Raw genomic sequence first — 22,171 nt, forward strand, 5'->3', positions numbered from 1 at the left:
GCATTTAAATATCTGTACATAATTAGTTAGAAACCTAGTTATCTTCAATTTTATTTCTTAGACCTTAAAGCTTAGTAAGCCGTAGAAAATGTTAGTTGACAATTATTGTACCTACCTACCATACAATTATTAAGAAAATGTACTATTAATGTAATTTAAAGTATTGTATTTAATGCAGATGAAATAATATGTATGTTCTACTCCGCAGTGTATATTACGACCCCTTCCTAGCCGCGGCCGCCACGGCTGACTCCAACTACAGACTGCAGGTAATCCCACGTTGCATTTTACACATCGTTTTATATTTACATTATAAGGAGTAAAGTTTGTGTTACCCGTGAATATTCTGCGAGGCGTCTATAACGTGCATCCAGCTCCACCCTGACAAATCCCATCAGACCACTAACCCTTGCGGGTTCAGGATATACAAAGTAAATGATGGTAGAAACATTTTTATGTCCTGCCATTAAATAAGGCTCTTGTCCAGCAGTGTAGTGCGTGCGAACATTAATAATGTTGTTAGTAATATTAGTATGATGTGGGGCCGGCGATGTGGCCCCGTGGCCGTGCCCGTGCCCGCGCGTGGAGTGACCGTGATGTGTTGTTGCAGGCTGCGAAGCCGGCTGCCGAGGTAACGCCGCTCTCTCGCTCGTACAACACTATCTATATTTCTATCGCTTCCTGGTTCATGTTCCACACGCTAGTACATAAGTCTGTTATCATCGTGGAGTGAGTGCTGGGATTTTGTTTGCTCTTTTTATATGGTCCTACCGGTTGGTACTCCACCGTAATGCAGGGTGCACATGTGTTTGTGGTAACCGGATGGAGTGCGCACACGCGGCCGCCGGCCGGCTCGCCGTTTGCTTACTGTTGATTTATCCTTGTTCGTTGGTATTGTGGTGGGTGACTTAGTGTAGGCGTTTGCTGCAGCTGTGAGTTGACGATCAGACGCTACGATCATGCTCCGAGTAGAACATTGAGCCCACAAAATTTAATTGCAACTTTCAAAGTAACTAACATTCACCAAGTAGACCTAGCTGCAGTAAGAATCGATTTTATTTATGTATCAGTTCCAATTCATACTTCTATACGTAATGCATGCTCATAGTCATCACCTAACAAAGGCATTTTTCTGCATCAAACAAATTCCTCGTATCGTCGATCTCAGGTTCGACAATTTGCTGCAGAAAAAGCTTTGACATCTTTTAGGAACGTGTAAAGGAACGCTGCATGTGTGTAAATAAATTTTGATCACCTTCCTCTACGAAGTTTATTGTGTTTTACGAATCAGTTTTCAGTGCATTATTCTATGCATCGTTCTCGCTTTATTCCTGGCTATATAGATAAAAGTGTGCTTCAAAAATAAACGCGACCTATCGACAGCTCGCGAGCGTCCGCCGGGCGCACCACGGTAAGGCAGAGTTTGTTTCAATGCTCATTATATATTGGGAGCAGGCGAATCGTACGATCGTAATCATCGATTCATGTGCTACAAAAATAATTTACATTAAGTTACGGAAATAAACGTGATCACGCAATTGTGCCTTTGTGGGCTCATTGTTCGTAACTCTTGGGTCCGGAATACTCTCTGCTCAGATTACTTCAAAACCAAATTGTGTCAATTCTGCTCACGTGTAACGTCATTATTTTGTTAAACTACCTTGTGAGTGATTGTCACAAGGCCCTCCTCTCAGGGAAAAAAATCTGCGACGATCAACAGATACTGGATATATAAATCTGTGTGTCAAATCAATTTTAGACGAACCAACCTGTGACATACAATTATTGAATGGCGTTCACTGATATACCTCTAATCGCGGATTCTGAATCCTGACTTGTTTAAAGACCATGTTATATCAAAGAATATGTCGTCGAATCTAATACCAGTATTGCTTTTTATTTATAATTTATGTGTCAAGGACATAAGATCAAATTTGCCAAAAGAATTAAGGCTTTATAAATAACAAAGTTAATATTTTTGCCTATTTCACATGGAATCAATCTTTAAATTGTCTTGGCCGCGAAATAAAAGTTATTTGACGTTATACAACTAATCTTCTGGTAGTTGTATTGATTCTAGATATTAACTACTGTTCTAGCCATCTGGCAAGCCAAAAAGACAGGTTTCAATTTCCGACGACACGGTTATTTTTGGTAAACCTTCTGTAGGGAGATAAATACTTGATCGTACGTGTGGGTGTCGTAGGCGGCGGCAGCAGCGGCAGCGGCGGCGGCGCCCCTGCTGAAGTCCCCGCTGACGACGGCGCAGCACGCGGCGGCGGCGGCGGCGGCCGCTAACTACGGCGCTGCCGCGCGCGCCGCCGCAGCCGCCGTTAGCGCCGCGCCCGCGCCCGCCGCGCTCACACCCCTCGCGGCCGCCACGTAAGTTGCCACCATATATACTCTATACCGTCTCCGATCTACTACTAAATACCGTCCAGCGCATATCTACAAAATAAGTCACGTCACATAGTAATGAAATGAATGAAGAAGTAGAAAGGGCAGAAGCCTTTTCGATAGTAGAAAAGACTAGAAGCCTTTTCTACTTCTTCGCTATCTTTTTATACTGAAGTATTTCAACAGATTAGTAATATAAGAGTACTTTGACCTTGATCATGACATGATTGTCACTTCATTGCTTTAAAACATTTTACCATGTTTATTTTAAGTGTTTACAACAAAGAGTATTTCGTTTTTAAATACTACGCAATGAACGGAAATATGTTATCAATATTTAATTATTCAAGGCAATTGAAAACAAACAATCATCAATATAATACACAAGGATGTATGTTGACCTGACTTGTTTGAACGTTTGCTATGGAAAAATCTCTATAAAAAGATAGATTCATTCTTGAATGTCAAGCGAGAGTAACCTCAAAAGTGTTATGTGTGCCAAGGAAAGATGCCAAGTAAATGAATAATTTGTCAACTGTTCCAGGTACGGCAGGGAGTATGCAGACCCCTATCTAGGTCACGGCATTGGCCCGGTCACAGGTTACGGGGTAAGGATAATGGATTACTCTTACGTCTTCTATATCACAGCTCAACTCCCCGAACAGCCCTTAAGTGACGTCATTTCTTGATAATTTACCTCAACTAGGGATATAAAGAAGAAATTATATATATATAAAATGAGTTCTCAACTTTCAATTCGGCGCTTATTTAAAATGTTGCTTAATGTAGTAATTTTCCAGGCGCCCTTGAACCGCCTCCGCCTCACGAACATACATCTAACTCTAATAAATGTTTTATTTCCAGACTGCAGTGTATAGAAGTGGTTACAACAGATTTGCGCCATACTAAGCCATTGGAACAAACAATTTTACTCGAATATGAACCTACCTTCGTCTCCTCTACCTAACATGACAATGAACTCTCTTTGTAAACGTACAAACGTAATTGATAATTTAAGGAATCGGTAATAGTGCTAGCCGACTGTACGACGTAAGCTTGGGTAGCCTAGAACAACAGTTGAGCGAGGAACGCCCGCACCTCAACTTATGAATACCAAAGTCATTAACATTTCTAACAGAAATAGTTTATTAAGTTAAACTGTATTGTAAATTATTTGTGTAATGCATATACAAGTGCGAGCAGCTAAAGTAAGCGCATTCGTTCTATTTAGGTATTGTAAGAATGACTATTTTACTAATCACACATGAGTGAATGTGAATACCTACTCGTGCATCATAGTTACTTAGAGTAGTTGTTACACTCTTATAAGTGACAATAGACATTTTTTCATATAACGGTATTTAGTGAGCTTTGCACTTGCATATCATATAGAAATTGTAAATACTGGATCACTCGTGTTACTGATTTATACACTTTTTGATTTGTACTCGATAATCAGGTTATTTAAGCAGTACAGGATTCTGACCGTCGTCACGTTGGGACCCCGGCACCCGGCACCCCGGTGTGCACGTGTCCGTCACAGTAATCCAGATACACAAAACTTTCGAATCTCTAAGTACATTTTCCCAAGTTACAGATTTAACAGGTTAAGTGGTGCGAATTTATAAATAAGGTGCCATTTATTTGGTTGTATTTTTACAAATATATTTTTCTTATTACGAAGTTACCTTCTAACCTACTTTTCGAACGATAGTTTTATATTGATCTAGGATCCCTCCACTCTGCTTCGAAATAGTTATTGCTTGGAGCTTGCAAGGTATAGAGTTCGCCAAATATGTGAGATGTGGTCCCGAGGACGAATGGATCGCTCCGAGGGTGTTCTGTTCGTTTCCGGCAAGACACGAACAATATAAAATTACTTTTGCGGAGTAGATGTAAATGGAATTATGGATCGCTAGTTAATGTCTAATATTTTAATGAACTAATAAGTAACGCTTTAGATGTAGATGTTTAAGAAAAGAAGGGAACTCCCTTGAGTTCTTACATATCATTGAGATTTCTCCTACTCTAATTGTTTGATACTATCGCCCTTAACGGTGTCTGATTTTACAGTCTATTTCAAAGTTTTAACTGATCTTATTTTAATGAACAAACACGCGTACGGGTCCAACCCTTTTAGACGTCGTAAACTTTAGATCTATTGTTGGCATTAGGATTGTAATATTTTGTATCTAACATCTACGAAGTCGCTCAACGTTTATACCAAAGCACAAAAACCCATCGATTCATACGTATTCGGAGCATTTGCATGTCATTAACCCCTTCTCAATAGATTAAGTAGTCTTTCAGTTAGAAAAACTCACACAATCTATGAATTACGCGTAGATAATCAGTAGCTATCTCATTGTAGATACATTGAAGTCGTTCGCAACAAGAAAGTATGCGGCGGTGTTGACATATCTACTACCAATTCGCCATTTAAAGTAGTTGTATGTAAAGTAATTCACTGATATTATAGATCTGAATAGTTTGATCGTATACCTCTGTTAACCTATTGCCGATGTACTGCCTGCTATAATTTATACGTTGCATACTGGCCGTATTGTGAAGAGGAACATTTATTTTACAGTTGTTTTTCCGTCTTTGTAGATACTAAATCAAATTCGACGGCACTTTACATATAGTACGATGCCGGATCCAAGAACTTTTATATTGGATTGTCCTTTTAACATATCAAGTAAATAAATTATGATATTTTTGTCCCTTGTAAAATTTGAGAGTAACGTTACGGTATGTTGTCTACGACGATAGCTTTAAGGCTCCTACTAAGCACACTCAACAAACGCAACAGCTACCCATGACACATATATTTTGGTCATACAGAAGTTCTAGTCTTGTCGCGCACAATCTATTAATTATAGTAGGTGCTTCTTTCGTGAAGGTTTCATGTGATATTTACGAAAACAATTTTCGTGTATCTGAATTTGAGTTCGGTGTATGCTGTCTATAGGATCTATTTGTTAAGCTATTTGTGTCATATTTTCTGATCGCCGATTTATAATGATATAGTTCACTCACCTTGTAGTGCCACTGGCTTTATATCATAAGTTATGATTATTAATTTATTAGTATAGTTTACTGTAGTCATGTTGCAGCTTCGAACAAATATTTCGTGCTTTACTGCTGAATACTCATGCGTGAATGCGTAATTTTAAGAATCCCTTAGTTTTGTAGGAATTATCTGTTTTAAGTTTTTTAATGCAAGTTTTTGTATCTAAGTACAGAGAAAAGTACATGTGATTCTATTTGATGATTTTATTTTAGTTTTACGAGTATGTTGTCTGAAATTGTAAACCAGTCACAAAAGTGGTTCTCAGATTGGTCTGGGAAGTGTCAGGTGCATGTGCCGAGTGAGCGCGGCGTGTGTGCGCGGGCGCACGATGTATGGCGCTACTGTATACCCGGTGCAGTCGCCCGCGACACACGCCCGCTGTCTCGCCCCTCTCATGTCACACTACTAATTATTTTGTTTTAATGTTTTATAGATGATTTTTACGTAATTATAATAATCAATCACAGATGAAACTGAGATATCTAAGTTTGTATAAAAGCTTCATAATATAAGCCAAATTGTTGTTACTTGGAAAAAATCAGAATTTAAATGACATATCTGACAAAATGGTTAGTGTGCTACAATAAGATTTTGAAAGAAAAAAAAACATCAAGAACAATGTATTATAAATATAATGATCATTAAATTAAGGATAATATGTATTTTGTAACGCAATTTGTTTCTCGGTTTTTAAGAGATGTTAAATTAAATTTTCATACTATTCTCGTTTCTTTATGCTGTGCACAAATTATATGATCGATGGCTTCGATTCTGTAATGATTAGACGTAACTCTGATTGTTATATTGTGCATAATAAGTCATATCAGTAGTGTTGTTAGCGGGCGTAGATGTCGCTGACAGCCGCACGATGACTACTGCGGGCACCGCACGCCGCACGCGCCGGGCGAGTGCCGTGCCGCCAACTGTATATAATGTTATCGACGCATGTTGTGCGTATCATTTGTACCCTCGGGTTTATATTGTTAACGTAGCCAGAGTTAATAAGTATCACTTGTTCGTCAATTGCACTCGTCGACGCTATTCCGTTAGAGTAGTAGAGTACTCAGATATTAGCAGGGTTAACGAGCCTGTACTTCTCAAGTAGGTATCGTAAATGTAAAAATCCCCGATATGCGGCGTTATACTCTGTAGCCGACATATCTGCGATTTGAAAGCAGTTTTACCTAGTGGGAATATAGGCAACACGTAGCGCATACTGGTTGTCGACATTATTTCTAATATTTTCATAGGCTACGGCTGCTATGGGGCTTGCGAAGCAGATTCTCTAGAACATTGAAATGTATTTTATATTATTGACCCTCGCACGCCGCATAACGGCCATAGCCCATGTCGCTTGGAGTCATTTCGCCTGTCTGTACCGCGGTGAGCGGGGACTGGAGTATGCGTTACGGTCGCGCATGCGCAGTGCGCAGAGCGTCGAGTACCGACCAGTATTTGAGATACTAATACCGTGCTCAATTTCCTTATCTACATGTTGTATAAATGTTGAAACTTAATGTTTTTGGAATTTAATATAAACCTACAATAGATTTGTTACATAATGAATGTCTTCCGTTCGGCACATTTTATAGATTCACTGCACATTTTGTTGTTGCACGAGTACTCGTGAGTGCGCGGGATGTTACAGGCTATGTTCGCCGTCGAGGTACCGACCATCGGCAGTGCACAGCGAGCCCTCATACCATTTGTGATAAACTAATTGATGAATACATATTTCTTTTCTTGTGTGGCAATTTTAGTAGATTGCGAAGCTGATTCTCTCTTTTATTGTAAATATATATTTTTTTCAATTGTGGAAATTGAATGAAGTGAATCATTTAATTAAAGCCTTTGGCATTGTGTACTCATTTACGTTATTAATAAATTATAGTATGAAGTTTTTGTATTTTTGTTATTTGCACCCTTTTGCCCTTAACAATAAGCCAAACAGTTCAACCACTCTAATTAGTATAATCTTGGTGCTGTAAATGTTCAAGTAAAATACCTATATTTTAAAACGAAAGATGAAAGCCACATTAAGTAGTGCATGTTTCGCGATATTACGATTTGGTATATAACTGTTTCGATGCGGTTTACAGAACGTTAGCTAATATTATGAATAGAATAGAAGTGATTGGGGGACAATGATAGTATTATTTGCGATAAGATTGCAAGGCTCTTTGATAAATATCGTTCCTTAGTACGGAATAATTAAAACAATCGGAATGGTGAGATTATCGGTTGGCGCGATAAGGGCTGCCTGCGCGCCGGTCTTGCAGTCTTGCCCGCGGCGCGCACGCAGCTCCGCCGTCTCTTGTTATAATGCACATAGTGGAGTGACGCGGAGCCATCGACACCATGGTGCTATGTCCGCCCTTCAAGTGGGCCTCCAAGGGTGGGTTCTCGCTGAACAACCAGGTGCCACCCGAGCGCAACCTCGCCAGACCCCGCGAGACCATTGTTGTAAGTAACGCGTCACCCACTTGTTTAATTTGTGACATGTTTGCTAAGTGGTGAAATTCCGATGTCGTTAATCAAGATGATACTGCGTGAGTATTTATTTACTTATTTAAGCATGATTTACTACACTTGTAAATTTAAATGGTTTATCATTACTTCGTTATTCCGTAAACTGTAATTGGGATACACTTCGACAGATACAGTTTCCAAACGCGTCAGGAAAACGGCTAAGAAAATTCATTGATTCTGTTTTTATATACTTAAAACAAAATATTCAAGAACCAAAGTTAGGTCGGTACTAAGTAAGTAGGTCATCATCATCATCAATTTAAGAGCCATGCTCTTGTCGGTGTAGCATTTCACCATGCTACTTTTCTAGGGAAAAATAGGGCAGTGGTTTCCCTCTTGCCTTCCGCCCCGCAGTACTCTGTCTGACGCGAGTGGGATGGCGCCCAGAGTAGTCTATTACAAAGCCATACTAGGACCCCTGTCCTCTGCCTCTGAATGGAAAAATCATCATCGGAAGGGGCATGTCACAGGGACTGTAACCTGGAACCTGACAGAGGGCAGCAGTAACTGTAAGTAAGTAGGTACTAGGCTGTAATTTCAAAGCGTAACATAGTAAGTGTAAATAATTACAACGGTACCTATGTTCAACACTTGTCGCCTTGCATTACACAGAAATGAAATTAATGAATCGATGAAGTCAAATCTATGAAATATTCGTAGATAAAAAAGTATTTGGTGTGATAAGTTGCTTTTAAAATCACGGCATAGATGAAAACGAAAGATTAAATGTGATAATAGAAGTATTAATCATTAATTCATTAACTTGTGTAGGTATATTATCCCAAAGTAGTAGGTAATTCATGAAACTAAAGATATACCTAGTTAAAATGTTCATACAATGCCAGACTAGAAGCGAATAAAAACCTAGAACACGTTCAGCTGCTTGTCTTTCCGGACATGTAAAAACGATAGAGGAATTATGTTACGTCCTTTCTAACATGATAGACAATTGTTATAGGCGATAGATAGACTGATCCATAAGGTCCATCATACCCATCTTGAGACGTCATCTTTATCAACAATGGCTGTAAGTTGTCTTTGTTTACCTACTTGTGGCTCTGCTCTACTCATTAAGAATTGCAGGCGTGAATCTATATATGTAAGTATGTAAACATTTTTTATAGGCATTTTTTTTTGACGTGACTTATTGTAGATTTGCCGCAGATGGCATTAACTACTTGGCCGGACAAATGGGGAGCGCTGAAGGCTCTCACCCGGTACAACGTTTAAGACAACAGGCCTGAGGGTGCCCAGTTGGGCGCGAACCTCGGCTCAGGGCGTCGTCTGAGAGGAAAAATATTTGAAAGAATTAATCGACTAAACTATAGGCAGGAATTGTATATTACGTATATTGATTCTTTGCTTAGGTACTGAATGTAGGTGTCTGCAAGCTAGTTTCCTCTTCACTTGCCTATCTACCCTATAGAGCTCAAAAGCGCGAGCTTGTGTAGGTAGGAAAGAGAAAATGGCAAGAATATAACCACTATCTCACCTGATAGTAAGTGATGGTGTGGCTGAAAATGGGACATGAGATGGGTGCCTATTCACTTTTCCCCTGAAGAGGCCCAGATTGCACTTGACGGAAACAGATTCACGGGCAGACAATTCCAGACCTTATCCATAGACTTAACAGGAAAATACCTACCTGCCCTAGATAGGTACATAGATATACATAATTTTAGTTGTATTTACCTGTTACAGGTATTACCTGAAAACAATATATTCGACCCGTCACAAAATGGAGGCATGCAAAACGGGAGCTCGTTACCATCCAAAAGTGTTAGTACTCTATCAGTGGACCAAGCGATGTCCAGCAAGAAATCGAGTTACATGAGCATTCAGAGTGGGAAGTCGTCATCCTCAGACAGTGAGACCGTGGAGGGTCGCAGGAGCAGCGCTGCCCACAAGACAGTATCGGAGATCGTGCAAGTTGATACGAAAACGCGCGCACGCCGCAAACAAGGTGTAATAGCGCCGCACACGCCACTCGACGCCACAAGATCTTTAGTAGACTTACAATACCCTAAATATGAAAAGGATGAAGTGTAAGTATTTTTTTAAACATCAAGTGAAAAGAAGAGTTACTTGCCTATAGGTATTTGTATCATCTTCATCATCTGGATGTACTATTTGTATACAGTTGATACGAATGCAGCATTTAGACCAAATCCTGTACATCATTCTCAATATCTGTTCTAAATTGTATTCCTCAGGTCAGAAGAACAAATTAGAAAAGCAGTAATGGCAAACGATTTCCTAAAGAATCTTATGGACGATGAGCGGTTGAAAGCTGTGGTGGAGGCGATGGGTCCTCAGGAGTACAAGGCAGGAAGCCTCATAGTGCGGGAGGGCGAGAGTGGCAGCCATCTATTCGTCTCCGCTTACGGCCAATTTGAAGTGCTCAAAAGCGGGCAAGTGGTGAAGACCTTTGGCCCAGGAGAAGCGTTCGGGGAACTCGCAATTCTGTATAAGGCTAAACGCTTTGCGTCCATACGGTGTAAGTTCCAATTAATTGAAACATCTTTCCTGTTTGTAACGATTTAAATACTGTTATCTCGTTTAATCAGTAAAAAATATAACAACAAAGCAGTATACTTATTAGTCATTGGGTTATGTAGGTACATGCGAATCAATTCGATATAAAATATAGGAATTAAGTAAGGCTTAGTGTAGGTAAGTAAGTACTATTTTGATGAAATCCTGTTATCTGGCAGGTATAACAGAGGCGAAGGTATGGACGCTGGAACGGCGGGTGTTCCAGAAGATCATGGTGAGGAGCGGTCGCCAGGAGCAGGAAGACAACGTACGGTTCCTCTCCTCCGTGCCTCTGCTGCAGGGCATACACCCCATAGAGCTCGCTAAGATTTCTGATTTCCTCAAACGGGTACGTATTTATTATAGCTGATAAGTTGATAACGAATCAACTAATTTTGTAATGCTTAATATCACGGCTCAAAAATAAACGGCTGTGCTAGTTAATAGTTTCTTTCAAGGATGTGTTCTCTGGAGACACAATACTTACTTAAGTACATGTTATTTTGTCTTCAAAATATCTCAAGAGAGTAAAGAAACTGTCAAACACGAATAAATTGAATACGTGTGTGAATTGTAATAAGTTTACACTATAAACTTAATTTACTTATTTCTTTCTTTCGTGACCAGGAAAAGTGTAGAGAGAAGTAAGTAATCTAATCGTTGATATTTTATCTAAGCACTTATACTTGTAATTTTTTGCAAGTGTTGAATAAGTAAGTAATTATTGGAGTAGGTATGAGCATTTTTAACCTTTAACCCGGATTCCTCCAGGAATTCTTCTCAGCCGGTACACCGGTGGTACGACAAGGGGACCGAGGGGATAAGTTCTACATTATCCGCGGCGGCACGGTGGTGGTGACGAAGAGGGAGGGCGACGGGGGCGAGCGGCGCGTGCGCACGCTTTGCCGCGGCGACTACTTCGGCGAGCAAGCGCTGTTGCACGAGGACCGGAGACTTGCTACTGTCACTGCGCAGCCGCCGGGGGTCGAATGTTTGACGTTGGAACGGGGGTATTTACAACTTTTATAGCCTATTTTGATCTCAACGCTCCCCTTGATTCCTCCACTCCTCTTGAATTTGCGCAATCTCCAGTTAATCCCGTCAATAAGCGTTGAAGTCGTTACAGCTTAACTTTAACCATAACTTTAATTGTGTTACAGTATTGCGACATCTAGAACCTGTATAGGAATTCTACGAGGTATTTCTAGTAGCTTCTGTAGTAGTTCATTAGTAAACACAAGCCATTTGGCATTCATCTCTATTATTGATTTAGGTATATTAGAAAAGTAATTAGTGATGATAACGAACGATATATCTACTTGCTTGTTTAATGACTTCACATGTGTAGATTCTAATTTCTATATCGTTTCATCTGTTTTCAGACCATTCACAGAGTTGCTCGGTAACTTAGAAGAGTTGAAATCTATTCGACACACGATACCACGGCCTTCTCAACAAAAGAAAACATCGCAAGTTAAAAGTGGTAAGCCACCTATGGATTACTGTAAAACTCATTTAAGTACCTATTAGAGCTTTTTACTCTTGTATCTGGATGCAGTAAGTGCTGGATCTTTCCATTTTCATAAACTTACGGAAAAGATTGCAATAAGTATAAGTTTTTTGGTCAGGGTTTTTTTTGGACGTGACTTATTGTAGACTAGCTTTTGCCCGCGACTTCGTCCGCGTGGTGTGTTATATAAGAGAGAGATCTTTGTGTGCATATCAAATTTCAAGCATCTAACTTATGCAGTTTAGATTTTTTCATACAATTTTTTTCCCAATAACTCCCATTTTTCAAAATACAGCCAAAAATAAACTTTATATTTACTAAGGTATGCATGCATGCTAGATTGAATCAATTGATTGAATTGATTTTTTTTAATTGATTGTTCATTGAGTTTTAATTTTAATACACACTTCCTCTCTTCCCTTCAACGTTGCTGTGCCCTACAGGGTCCATGTTTTAGTTTCTATGCCTATGTAACACCCCATTGTACTACATGGAATGCAATAAATAATTTAATTGAATTGAATTGAAAACATCTATCTTACGCGGTTTCGATTTTTTCATACAAATGTTTTTTTCCCGCTAACTCCCGTTTCCGTGGGAATTTTGCAATATCCTGTTGCAACTAAGCTTTAAGTTAACTAAGGTACCTGCATGCCAAATTTCAAGCGTCTAACTTAAGCGGTTTAGATTTTTCATACAAAAGGATTTTCCCGCTAATTTCCGTTCCCGTGGGAATTCCGGGAATTCCTTTCTTAGTGCACCTCTGCGGTATTTAAGGTACCTGCGTGCCAAATTTCAAACATCTAACTTGAACGGTTTAGATTTTGCATACAAAAGGTTTTTCCCGTTAATTCCCGTTCCCGTGGGAATTTCGGGAATTCCTTTCTTAGTGCACCTCCACGGTACCTAAGGTATCTGCATGTCAAATTTCAAACGTCTAACTTGAGTGGTTTAGATTTTTCATACAAAATGATTTTCCCGCTAATTCCCGTTCCCGTGAGAATTTTGGGAATTCCTTTCTTAGTGCACCGGTCTATGGTACCTGCATGCCAAATTTCAAATGTCTAACTTGAGTGGTTTAGATTTTTCATACAAAAGAATTTTCCCGCTAATTCCGGTTCCCGTGGGAATTTCGGGAATTCCTTTCTTACACCTCTACGGTATCTAAGGTACCTGCATGACAAATTTCAAACATCTAACTTGAATGGTTTAGATTTTTCATACAAAAGGATTTTTCCGCTAATTCCCGTTCCCGTGGGAATTTCGGGAATTCCTTTCTTAGTGCACCTCTACGGCATCTAAGGTACCTGCATGCCAAATTTCAAATGTCTAACTTGAGTGGTTTAGATTTTTCATACAAAAGGATTTTCCCGCTAATTCCGGTTCCCGTGGGAATTTCGGGAATTCCTTTCTTACACCTCTACGGTATCTAAGGTACCTGCATGACAAATTTCAAACATCTAACTTGAATGGTTTAGATTTTTCATACAAAAGGATTTTTGCGCTAATTCCCGTTCCCGTGGGAATTTCGGGAATTCCTTTCTTAGTGCACCTCTACGGTATCTAAGGTACCTGCGTGCCAAATTTGAAACATCTAACTTGAACGGTTTAGATTTTTCATACAAAAGGATTTTCCCGCTAATTCCCGTTCCCGTAGGAATTTCGGGAATTCCTTACTTAGTGCACCTCTACGGTATCTAAGGTACCTGCATGCCAAATTTCAAACGTCTAACTTGAGTGGTTTAGATTTTTCATACAAAAGGATTTCCCTTCACTACTCTGCTCCTATTGATTGTAGCGTGATGAAAAGTATACTATAACCTGTCCAGGAGTGTGAAGAATAATTGTACCAAGTTTCATTAAAATCCGTCCAGTAGTTTTTGTTTCTATAAGGAACATACAGACAGACAGACAGACAGACAGACAGGCAGACAGACAGACAGACAGACAAAAATTTTACTGATTGCATTTTTGGCATCAGTATCGATCACTTATCACCCCCTGATAGTTATTTTGAAAAAATATTTAATGTACAGAATTGACCTCTCTACAGATTTATTATAAGTATAGATTTGCCGTATATCGCACCAACCAACCATTAACTACTTCGCGGGACAAGTACCAGGTAGGGGTAGTACGGTAAGGAGTAGGTACTTAAGTACTTGTCTTTTTCACCTCCTTCAGATTTTCTATAAGTATTTTTTTTTGACGTGGTAGTTATAGGTTTACCTCTGACGGCATTAACTGGCCGGAAAGAAAACACACCTATACTGAATGTTGATAAGCAATGTTACTGCACAGAATTCGAGTTCGTGCAGCTGAAGGACTTGGAAATTGTGGGCACCCTGGGCGTGGGCGGGTTCGGGCGAGTCGAGTTGGTGCAGTACAAGGCCGACCACTCGCTCACCTTCGCGCTGAAGTGCCTCAAGAAGGTGGAGATGGTCCAGCAACAGCAGCAGGAACACGCCTTCAATGAGAAACACATCATGATGGCATGCAACAGTCCCTTCATTTGCAGGTACGAGTAATATTTTTTATTTGGATAGATACCAACTAGCTTGCAAAACTAAGTACTTACGTTACGTTGGTCCCGGCTATTAGCCGTAAAAGCACCTCCACCAACCCGCGGTGGAGCAGTGTGGTAGAGTACGCTCCATAACCCCTCCGGTTGATTGAGGGAAGGCCTGTGTCCTGCAGTGGAACGTATATAGGCAGTTTATGTTATGTTACTATAGATTGACTAGTTATAACCGTGAATTCCGTTCAATTTCGATCCGTGCCGATATATAACTCGCCTCGATGGTTACAAATCCCGAAATTGTATGTCACTTACTTATGTAAACAAAGCTATCTAGTAATGCTACTGCTGGCCATTTTATCTATAAGATAATAAATATCAGACATGACACGATGTGGAGAATTTTTGTCAGTTACAGTAACCTACCTTGAGCTAATTGATATTATTAAATTTAAAAAATAAACTAGTTGTTACCTACATTGATAAAATATAGTTGTAAATAGTAAAACGGAAGAAACATATTTTTTACTCATTAAAAATTTTAGACTGTTTTTTTATTATTATTATTTGACATATTGTATACTATTTTGTTTTTTAAGATGTAAATAAAGTAATTATTAGAATAGGTAAGTAATAAATAATATGCTGGTTTTTGGAGCCTTACAAAAAATGGAAAAATCATAAAATAATATATAACATAACCAGCCTGTATACGTCCGACTACTGACTATAGGCCTCCCCTTAATCAATCGGAGCAGATATGGAGTATACTCCACCACGCTGCTTCACAACGGGATGGTGGAGGTGTTTATACACCTAATAATCGGGCACGTGACGGTTACGGCAATAAAATAATAATAGTGTAAATACTTTTATTACTTTTTTAAATAAAAATCATATAATTTATTTCAATAAACAATTTTGGGGCCTCCTAACTGCAGTATTAGAGGTTCAGTGTGAGTCTCCTACAATAAGTCTCCAACAGTACACATAAACTCACGCCCGTAATCCCAACTGGGGTGGGCAGAGCCACAAGTAATCAAAGACAACTTGCAGCCACTGTTGATACGAAGTCCTAAGATGGATATGATGAACCTTATGGTGATAAGGGATCAGCCTATCGCCCATAACATTAGTCCATCATGTTAGAGGACGCAATCCCTCTGTCGGTCTCCAACAGTTTGTCCAATTAATCCAGCTATGAACCGAACCCGGGATGATTTGTACAACGGATAATTCCTCGTTATAAGTACAATCTTAGGATGTTTCAAAACATACCTCTGATCAGAGTTAATACATAATATACATACATTCAAAAGACGTCGTGCATGAATTCATACAAAAGACATCAACGCACTCGCTTTTCCCGCGATCAAGATATGCGCGATATAAAAGACATCAACGAGAACATTGTTTTCTCTCTAATTATTAACTACGAGAAAACTATGTAGTTCTACGAAAACTCGGCTGGGTAACTGGTCCCCGTGATGGTTATGTAGAATTGTGGCACATTCCTTTCGTATATGAATAGAATTCGTCGCTGACGTCGCTAACTGACGTAACTGAATTTTTTAACAAATCTGATTTGTACATTGTTTTAAGTTTACGCGGTTATTATCATAATTAAAACACATAATAACGGGTTCTTAAAGCGTTTAAAGTAGTAATATGAGACTCTCGATATTTCGACAATGTTGCAAGTGCCACAAAAAAAAATATCGGGAGTCTCATGTTCCTACTTTAAACGCGGTAAGAACCCGTTATTACGTGTTTTAATTATAATCTGATTTGCACCTTTTGGTATTGTCAATAAGAGACAAATAATTTTAGCAAAAAAACTGTAGATACGTCATTTTGCAAAGTCGGCCACGAATTTCATGTGTGAATGTGGATTGGTGTCATGTATTTTATTTCTAACACCACCACCAATCTAGCGTTATCCCTTTTTCAAGGGGTCCGCTTATCCAATCCGCTAATCTAAAAATTTTACAGTGTGAGTCCGGTATTTACCCGACTGCCAAAAAAGGAGAGTAATGTTTATCGAGTGTATATTTCTCAGAAGCGACTACCTCTTTGACCTCACAACCCGCGAGGGGAATACCAGCCCAATTTAGGCTAGGTGACATATCTCCGAAACGCATTTCTCAAGAAAGTGGGATTCCTCACGATGTTTTCTTTCACCGCTGAGCATGTTTATATAATTATTTATGAATTATGATCCGCTCACACAACACTTATTTAAGAGCTACGATCTTGTCGGTGTAGCATTCTCCATACCACTTGGATTCTCTTGCCTTCCACCTCGCAGTACTCTGTCTGACGCGAGCGGGATGGCGCCCAGAGTAGTCTATTTCAAAGCCATACTAGGACTCCTGTCCTCCGCCTCTGAATAGCAGTGACAGTTAGTGCTGCTCTTTGTCAGGTCCACACATGAATTCGGGCGAGGGTGCAGCGCCTCATTTGTCCGACCTAAATGTTAACCGTGGCATAAAAAGGTGCCCGAAAGGACAATGCTCAAACCTGTGGCTTATCAAAAGCTAAAACATTACATACATAAACAGCCTATATACGTCCCACTGCTGGTCACAGGCCTCCCCTCAATCAACCGGAGGGGAAAGCATACACAACAACAAACATTAGCAATTTTTAATTTAATTTTGATAACACCACTTTTTTAGTATTTTTTCTCCTTGTGATATGTGCCCTTTGCGCAGAGGCTGGATTTCTTCCTATTGCTTGCAAACATTACCCTTTTTAAAAAAAAAATGTTTGTCCCAGATTATACCGCACGTTCAAAGACAACAAGTACATATACTTCCTGATGGAACCGGTGCTGGGCGGCGACGTGTGGACGATCCTACAGAAGCAACGATGCTTCGCGGAGCACGTTGCCAAGTTCATGGCCGCCTGCGTGGTAGAAGCCTTCCAGTATCTGCACTCCAAGGACATCGTCTACCGAGACCTTAAGCCTGAGAACCTTATGTTGGACAAAAATGGATATATTAAATTGGTAAATAATCGATTTATTTTTTTATAATTTTTGTACACTACGAAGCAGTCAGAAGAGAAAGGTCTAGGCGAATATACCGAACGAATATTATGACATAAGTAATACGGCAATTTAGTATTAATAATCCTGGTGGGGACAAATCACAAAAATCACATTGTGATCCCTAGTTTGGTTAGGACATTACAGGCTGATCACCTGATTGTCTAAAAAGTAAGATGATCCGTGCTTTGGAAGGCACGTTAATAAATGTTGTACCGGGTGAGAGCCTTCAGCGCTCCCCATTTGTCCGGCCAAGTAGTTAATGCCATCTGCGGCAAATCTACAATAAGTCACGTCAAAAAAAAAAAAAAAAAAAAAAAGGAAGGCACGTTAAGCCGTTGGTCCCGGTTATTACTTACTGAAGTAAGTTAGTAGTCGTTACATGAGTCATGTCAGGGGCCTATGGCGGCTCAGTAATAACCCTGACACCAGGGTTGATGGGGTTGGTAATCCACACGATAGACGAAGAAGAAGAAGTATTAATAGACATAAACTATTACAGGTGGACTTTGGATTTGCGAAACAAATCCCGGCCAACAACAAGACGTGGACGTTCGCTGGGACGCCGGAATACGTAGCGCCTGAAATTGTACTTAACAAGGTAACACTACCTCCACCAGCCTGCAGTGGTGGAGTATGCTCTATACTCCCTTCGATTGATTGAGAGGAGGCCTGTGCCCAGCAGTAAGACGAAAATAGTCTGTTTATGCAGTGGCGGTTCTAGCAATATATTTAGGTGGTGCGAGGGGCGCCCCTCAAAAAACAGTTTTTTTTTATAAGTATACAGCCACTGAAATATACCTAATTAAATCTTTTAAAAATGTCGTTTACGGCCACCCATTAAATGAATGAGTTTTATGTGGCCGCTAAGAGGTGTATTTCACAGGGCAGGTGTGCCCAATCCAGTTACTCCCTAGCCAGGGTGGCTCCCCGGCTCCCGGGACCCGGCACTGCTTGTTTCCCCCCCCCCCCCCCCCCCAAAAAAAAAATGGCGCCAAAGTGCACTTGGGCCGTCACTTTTTTATGTTCACATCACTAATTTAAGAGCTACTCTTTTGTCGATGTAGCGTTCTCCATGGCTACTTTTGCTTTTCATTTTAGTACTTTTTTGTATGTTATGTTACGTAACATTATTATTTTAAGTATTATTATTACTACATAGGTAAAATTATAGTTGCATATAGTAATTGTAGTTTCTATCACTGGAAATCATTATCGTACCTCGTGGGTTTTGCACAATGCACCGGGATTTCCATTGTTTATCTTTCAAGATAATCTAATATTCTTATTAAAAATAGATAGTACCTACATTTCTTATCTATTCATCTAATTAGCAAAATTATCTTTTTATGAGTGTCTTCGGGACTTCTTTGATTGTGGGGAGGCCTGTGCTCAGCAGTGGGACGTATTATAGGCTGTTTATGTCAGTGTCTTCGGACCTATAAAGAAAAGTGATGTTAGGGTTGGCGCAAAACTACCCTCAGATTGGCTCTTTCACAGTCCTTGCGTTGCCTCACATGCACATTTTTTATAAATATTTAATTTAAAACCTTTAACACAGGGCCATGATCGCGCAGTGGACTGTTGGGCATTAGGAGTGTTCATCCACGAGCTGATAGTAGGGAAACCTCCATTCCGAGCCAGTGGAGGCGACCACATGAAGACCTACACCCTCATTCTTCGCGGTATAGATGCCGTCAACTTCCACCCGCGGGTGCCCAAGTCAGCACAACTCCTGATCAAGAAGCTTTGCCGCCCCGTCCCAGCTGAACGACTAGGATACTTAAAGAACGGAATGGGTGACGTCAAAAATCACAAGTGAGTTGCATCACCAGTTATGTATGAATAAGCAGTGATAAGATTTATCAACACTTTCAGTTGGTTCTAACGCTTTGACGTATGCGAAATGAAAATTACGTTTATTCCAGTGACTTATTCGAGTAATTACTTATTACAAATATTATAATTTACAAAGTTTGAAATTAGAAGTTATGAACAGTGTATGCATAGTCTGCACACACTCTTCTTCTGTCTTTCTTCACCCTAGTAATTGAATCAAGTGACAATTTAATAATGCCTTAGAAAAACGAGAAGAATGAAATTGTTCAGTGACCAACTCTATGATATGATTATCAAGGTTCGCTATAAAACAATCAATGATAATTTACATTTACCTAATTCCGAAACGAGTTTGTTATACCTAAGTACTACTGATTTCTAGTTCTTGTAGATAAAGAGTGAACAATATATTACAATGATACGTATTACACACTAAAACATACTAATATACTATACTTATTAATATTTTTTACTATTATTTTTTCTCTACTGCATTCATAGGTACTTTAGATCGTTATTAACACTTTAAGGACAGAACGTCTAATGACGTTCCGATTCCAAGTTGTCATACTCTCATATTATCTATTATGAACCATCAATGGCCCGTGGTTTGGTTTCTGTCCGTGAAAGGGTTAATAGTACTTACGTTTTTTTTCAGATGGTTCTTGGGTTTCGACTGGGATAGTCTTCGCAAACAGAAGATGAAGGCTCCTCTCATCCAGCCGGTGAACAGCAACACAGACCTCACCAACTTTGAGAAGTATCCGAAGGACAAACTACCTCCGGATGAGACTTCGGGATGGGATATTGATTTCTAAGAAGTACAATAATCCGAACGAAAATATAATTGTGCGTCTTTGCGCTTTGCTGCAAATCCTTTTTGTAATATATTAGATAAACCTAATTTAATTCTTGACCGACTGTCCTTTTTTACTTAAAATATAAGTACTTTACTAAATAATTAGATTAGGTATTGTCGTTTGTGCCTAGGCTAGTAATTTTACAAATATAAATATAATAAATATGTACTGGAAACGACTGTCTAGTTCTTGACTTTTCTTGTCACATAAAACTGACAATAATAATTTTGCCAAATATAAATATTAATAAGTACTTTCATCTTAGGAATAAGTGCGGTAATTAAGGGACTAATTTGACAAAATTAGTTGCGTTGCTGCAACCAGGCTGTCATGCGACGGTCATCGTGACTCGGGTGAGAGCCTTCAGCGCTCCCCATTTGTCCGGCCAAGTAGTTAATGCCATCTGCGGCAAATCTACAATAAGTCACATCAAAAAACAAAAAAGATCATCGTGACTAATTTACGCCCTACCACCGCTATCATCATCACCAGTCCATTAACGTCCCCACTGCTGGGGCACGGGCCTTCCCTATGGATGGATAGGGAGATCGGGCCTTAAACCACCACGCGGGCCCAGTGCGGATTGGTGGTTATTAACGACTGCTAATGCAGCCGGGACCAACGACTTAATACCAATATAATTACACCGCTATATACCAGTATAATTTAAATAATGAGTAAGTACTTATTATTTTTATTAAGTACCTATATTTGTAGATACTGTGTTTTGTAAACGATGAATAACTATTTTACAAGTGCAATAAAGATATTTTTTACGTTACAATTACCTACTTTGTATTTTTTGATTAGACAATATAAGTAAGTACCCGGAAAAATCGTAATCTAGTTTTAACGATCAATTTTCTCTGCCCACTTAGCAAAGCACACAATATGCAAAATCGATAGCTACATTAATTTTAAGCATTACTTATAATTATTATACTTGTATATGGTCAGATGATGTAGTTGCGTGGTATTACAATTACTTACAAGTAGGTACGTAGACGATATAAGTGGGTTAAGACTCTTAAGAGTCGTAGGTACTTCGAGAGAGCTAGAAATTGTAGAAATTAAGTACAGTGACTATCTAACTGGCAGGTTTAAGAGTCGCGTGAGAGCGAACGGAAAGCGACTGGAAATGGAGGTCAGAGTGAGCTGGTGCGCCTGCGCAGCATCCGTGCCCTTCGATGACAATACTATGTAGTGTGTGCTAATTCGACTACTACACATGTGTACATACTGCCCTGATTTCAGGATTAAGTATATCCGTAACGGCAAACGGAAGTAGATTCAAAAATATTACATTGACCTTCAACGAGTTTATCCATGATACCTAATTTACTATTAAAAAAATGTTGAATAAATGATTCTGATTTCCGATTTCTGAAGGTTGTAATCATAAAAACCGTGCTGATTCCGTCTAATGATTTGATTGATAATAGAAAATTATCAGAAAACTTATCGGGCCTATATTTTTCAGTTAAGTCTTTTAATGTTAGAAATGAACTCGAATTTTGATTTAATATCAAATTAAGTACCTAAGTTATCTTTTATTAATCTGTAAGTAGGTATGTTACAACTTTTATTTTAAGTACTTACAACTAAATTGATAAACGTTTTCCCGGAAAAGAAAAACGCCGATCTATGGCGATCTCGAGGAACTAAGCAAGTATCTAATAGCCTACTACCGCTTGCCTTGCATTGCCTCTCACCGGTTTCGCGTTATATATGAAAGTGCACTAGATAAACAACCTGTTCCAATACTTTGAATGGGCCAACATAAATTGTTGTCTGGCGGGTCGGGCACCGCATCTGCGGACATGCAGGCGTCGCGACGGCGGAGCGCCGGCGGCGGCGGTGC

The 22,171-nt window shown here is 39.5% G+C and overlaps 2 protein-coding genes across 7 annotated transcripts in view; both read left to right on the forward strand.

The window, feature by feature from the left end:
- The window catches only part of LOC126367694 (RNA binding protein fox-1 homolog 1-like), a 38,993-nt gene extending 35,299 nt beyond the window's left edge, over nucleotides 1–3,694 (forward strand). For 4 of the 6 annotated variants that reach the window (XM_050011345.1, XM_050011349.1, XM_050011347.1 and 1 more), the window contains 5 exons: nucleotides 209–269; nucleotides 611–631; nucleotides 2,207–2,382; nucleotides 2,942–3,005; nucleotides 3,262–3,694. In XM_050011345.1, the coding sequence (XP_049867302.1) occupies nucleotides 209–269; nucleotides 611–631; nucleotides 2,207–2,382; nucleotides 2,942–3,005; nucleotides 3,262–3,306 (367 nt within the window). In that variant the 3' untranslated portion in view covers nucleotides 3,307–3,694. The remainder of the gene's footprint in view (nucleotides 1–208; nucleotides 270–610; nucleotides 632–2,206; nucleotides 2,383–2,941; nucleotides 3,006–3,261) is intronic. The other 2 variants (XM_050011346.1, XM_050011350.1) reach the window with 1 other exon arrangement.
- Nucleotides 3,695–7,721: 4,027 nt separating this feature from the next.
- Nucleotides 7,722–21,097, forward strand: LOC126367934 (cGMP-dependent protein kinase, isozyme 1-like). Its single transcript, XM_050011739.1, has 11 exons — nucleotides 7,722–7,933; nucleotides 9,701–10,044; nucleotides 10,213–10,496; nucleotides 10,714–10,883; nucleotides 11,306–11,544; nucleotides 11,917–12,017; nucleotides 14,346–14,562; nucleotides 17,341–17,572; nucleotides 18,114–18,212; nucleotides 19,173–19,429; nucleotides 20,109–21,097. Exons 1-11 carry the CDS (start codon nucleotides 7,829–7,831, stop codon nucleotides 20,266–20,268), a joined length of 2,208 nt encoding a protein of 735 aa, XP_049867696.1. The 5' UTR covers nucleotides 7,722–7,828; the 3' UTR covers nucleotides 20,269–21,097.
- The last annotated feature ends 1,074 nt before the right edge of the window (nucleotides 21,098–22,171 follow it).

This window comes from Pectinophora gossypiella, chromosome 6, assembly GCF_024362695.1.
Source record: "Pectinophora gossypiella chromosome 6, ilPecGoss1.1, whole genome shotgun sequence".
Lineage (NCBI taxonomy): Eukaryota > Metazoa > Arthropoda > Insecta > Lepidoptera > Gelechiidae > Pectinophora > Pectinophora gossypiella.

Coding starts and splice junctions, on each gene's coding strand:
- LOC126367934 (XM_050011739.1), top strand. CDS start 7,829: ATGGTGCTATGTCCGCCCTTCAAGTGGGCCTCCAAGGGTGGGTTCTCG. Junction 10,497..10,713: donor ACGCTTTGCGTCCATACGGT/GTAAGTTCCAAT, acceptor GTTATCTGGCAG/GTATAACAGAGGCGAAGGTA. Junction 11,545..11,916: donor TGTTTGACGTTGGAACGGGG/GTATTTACAACT, acceptor ATCTGTTTTCAG/ACCATTCACAGAGTTGCTCG.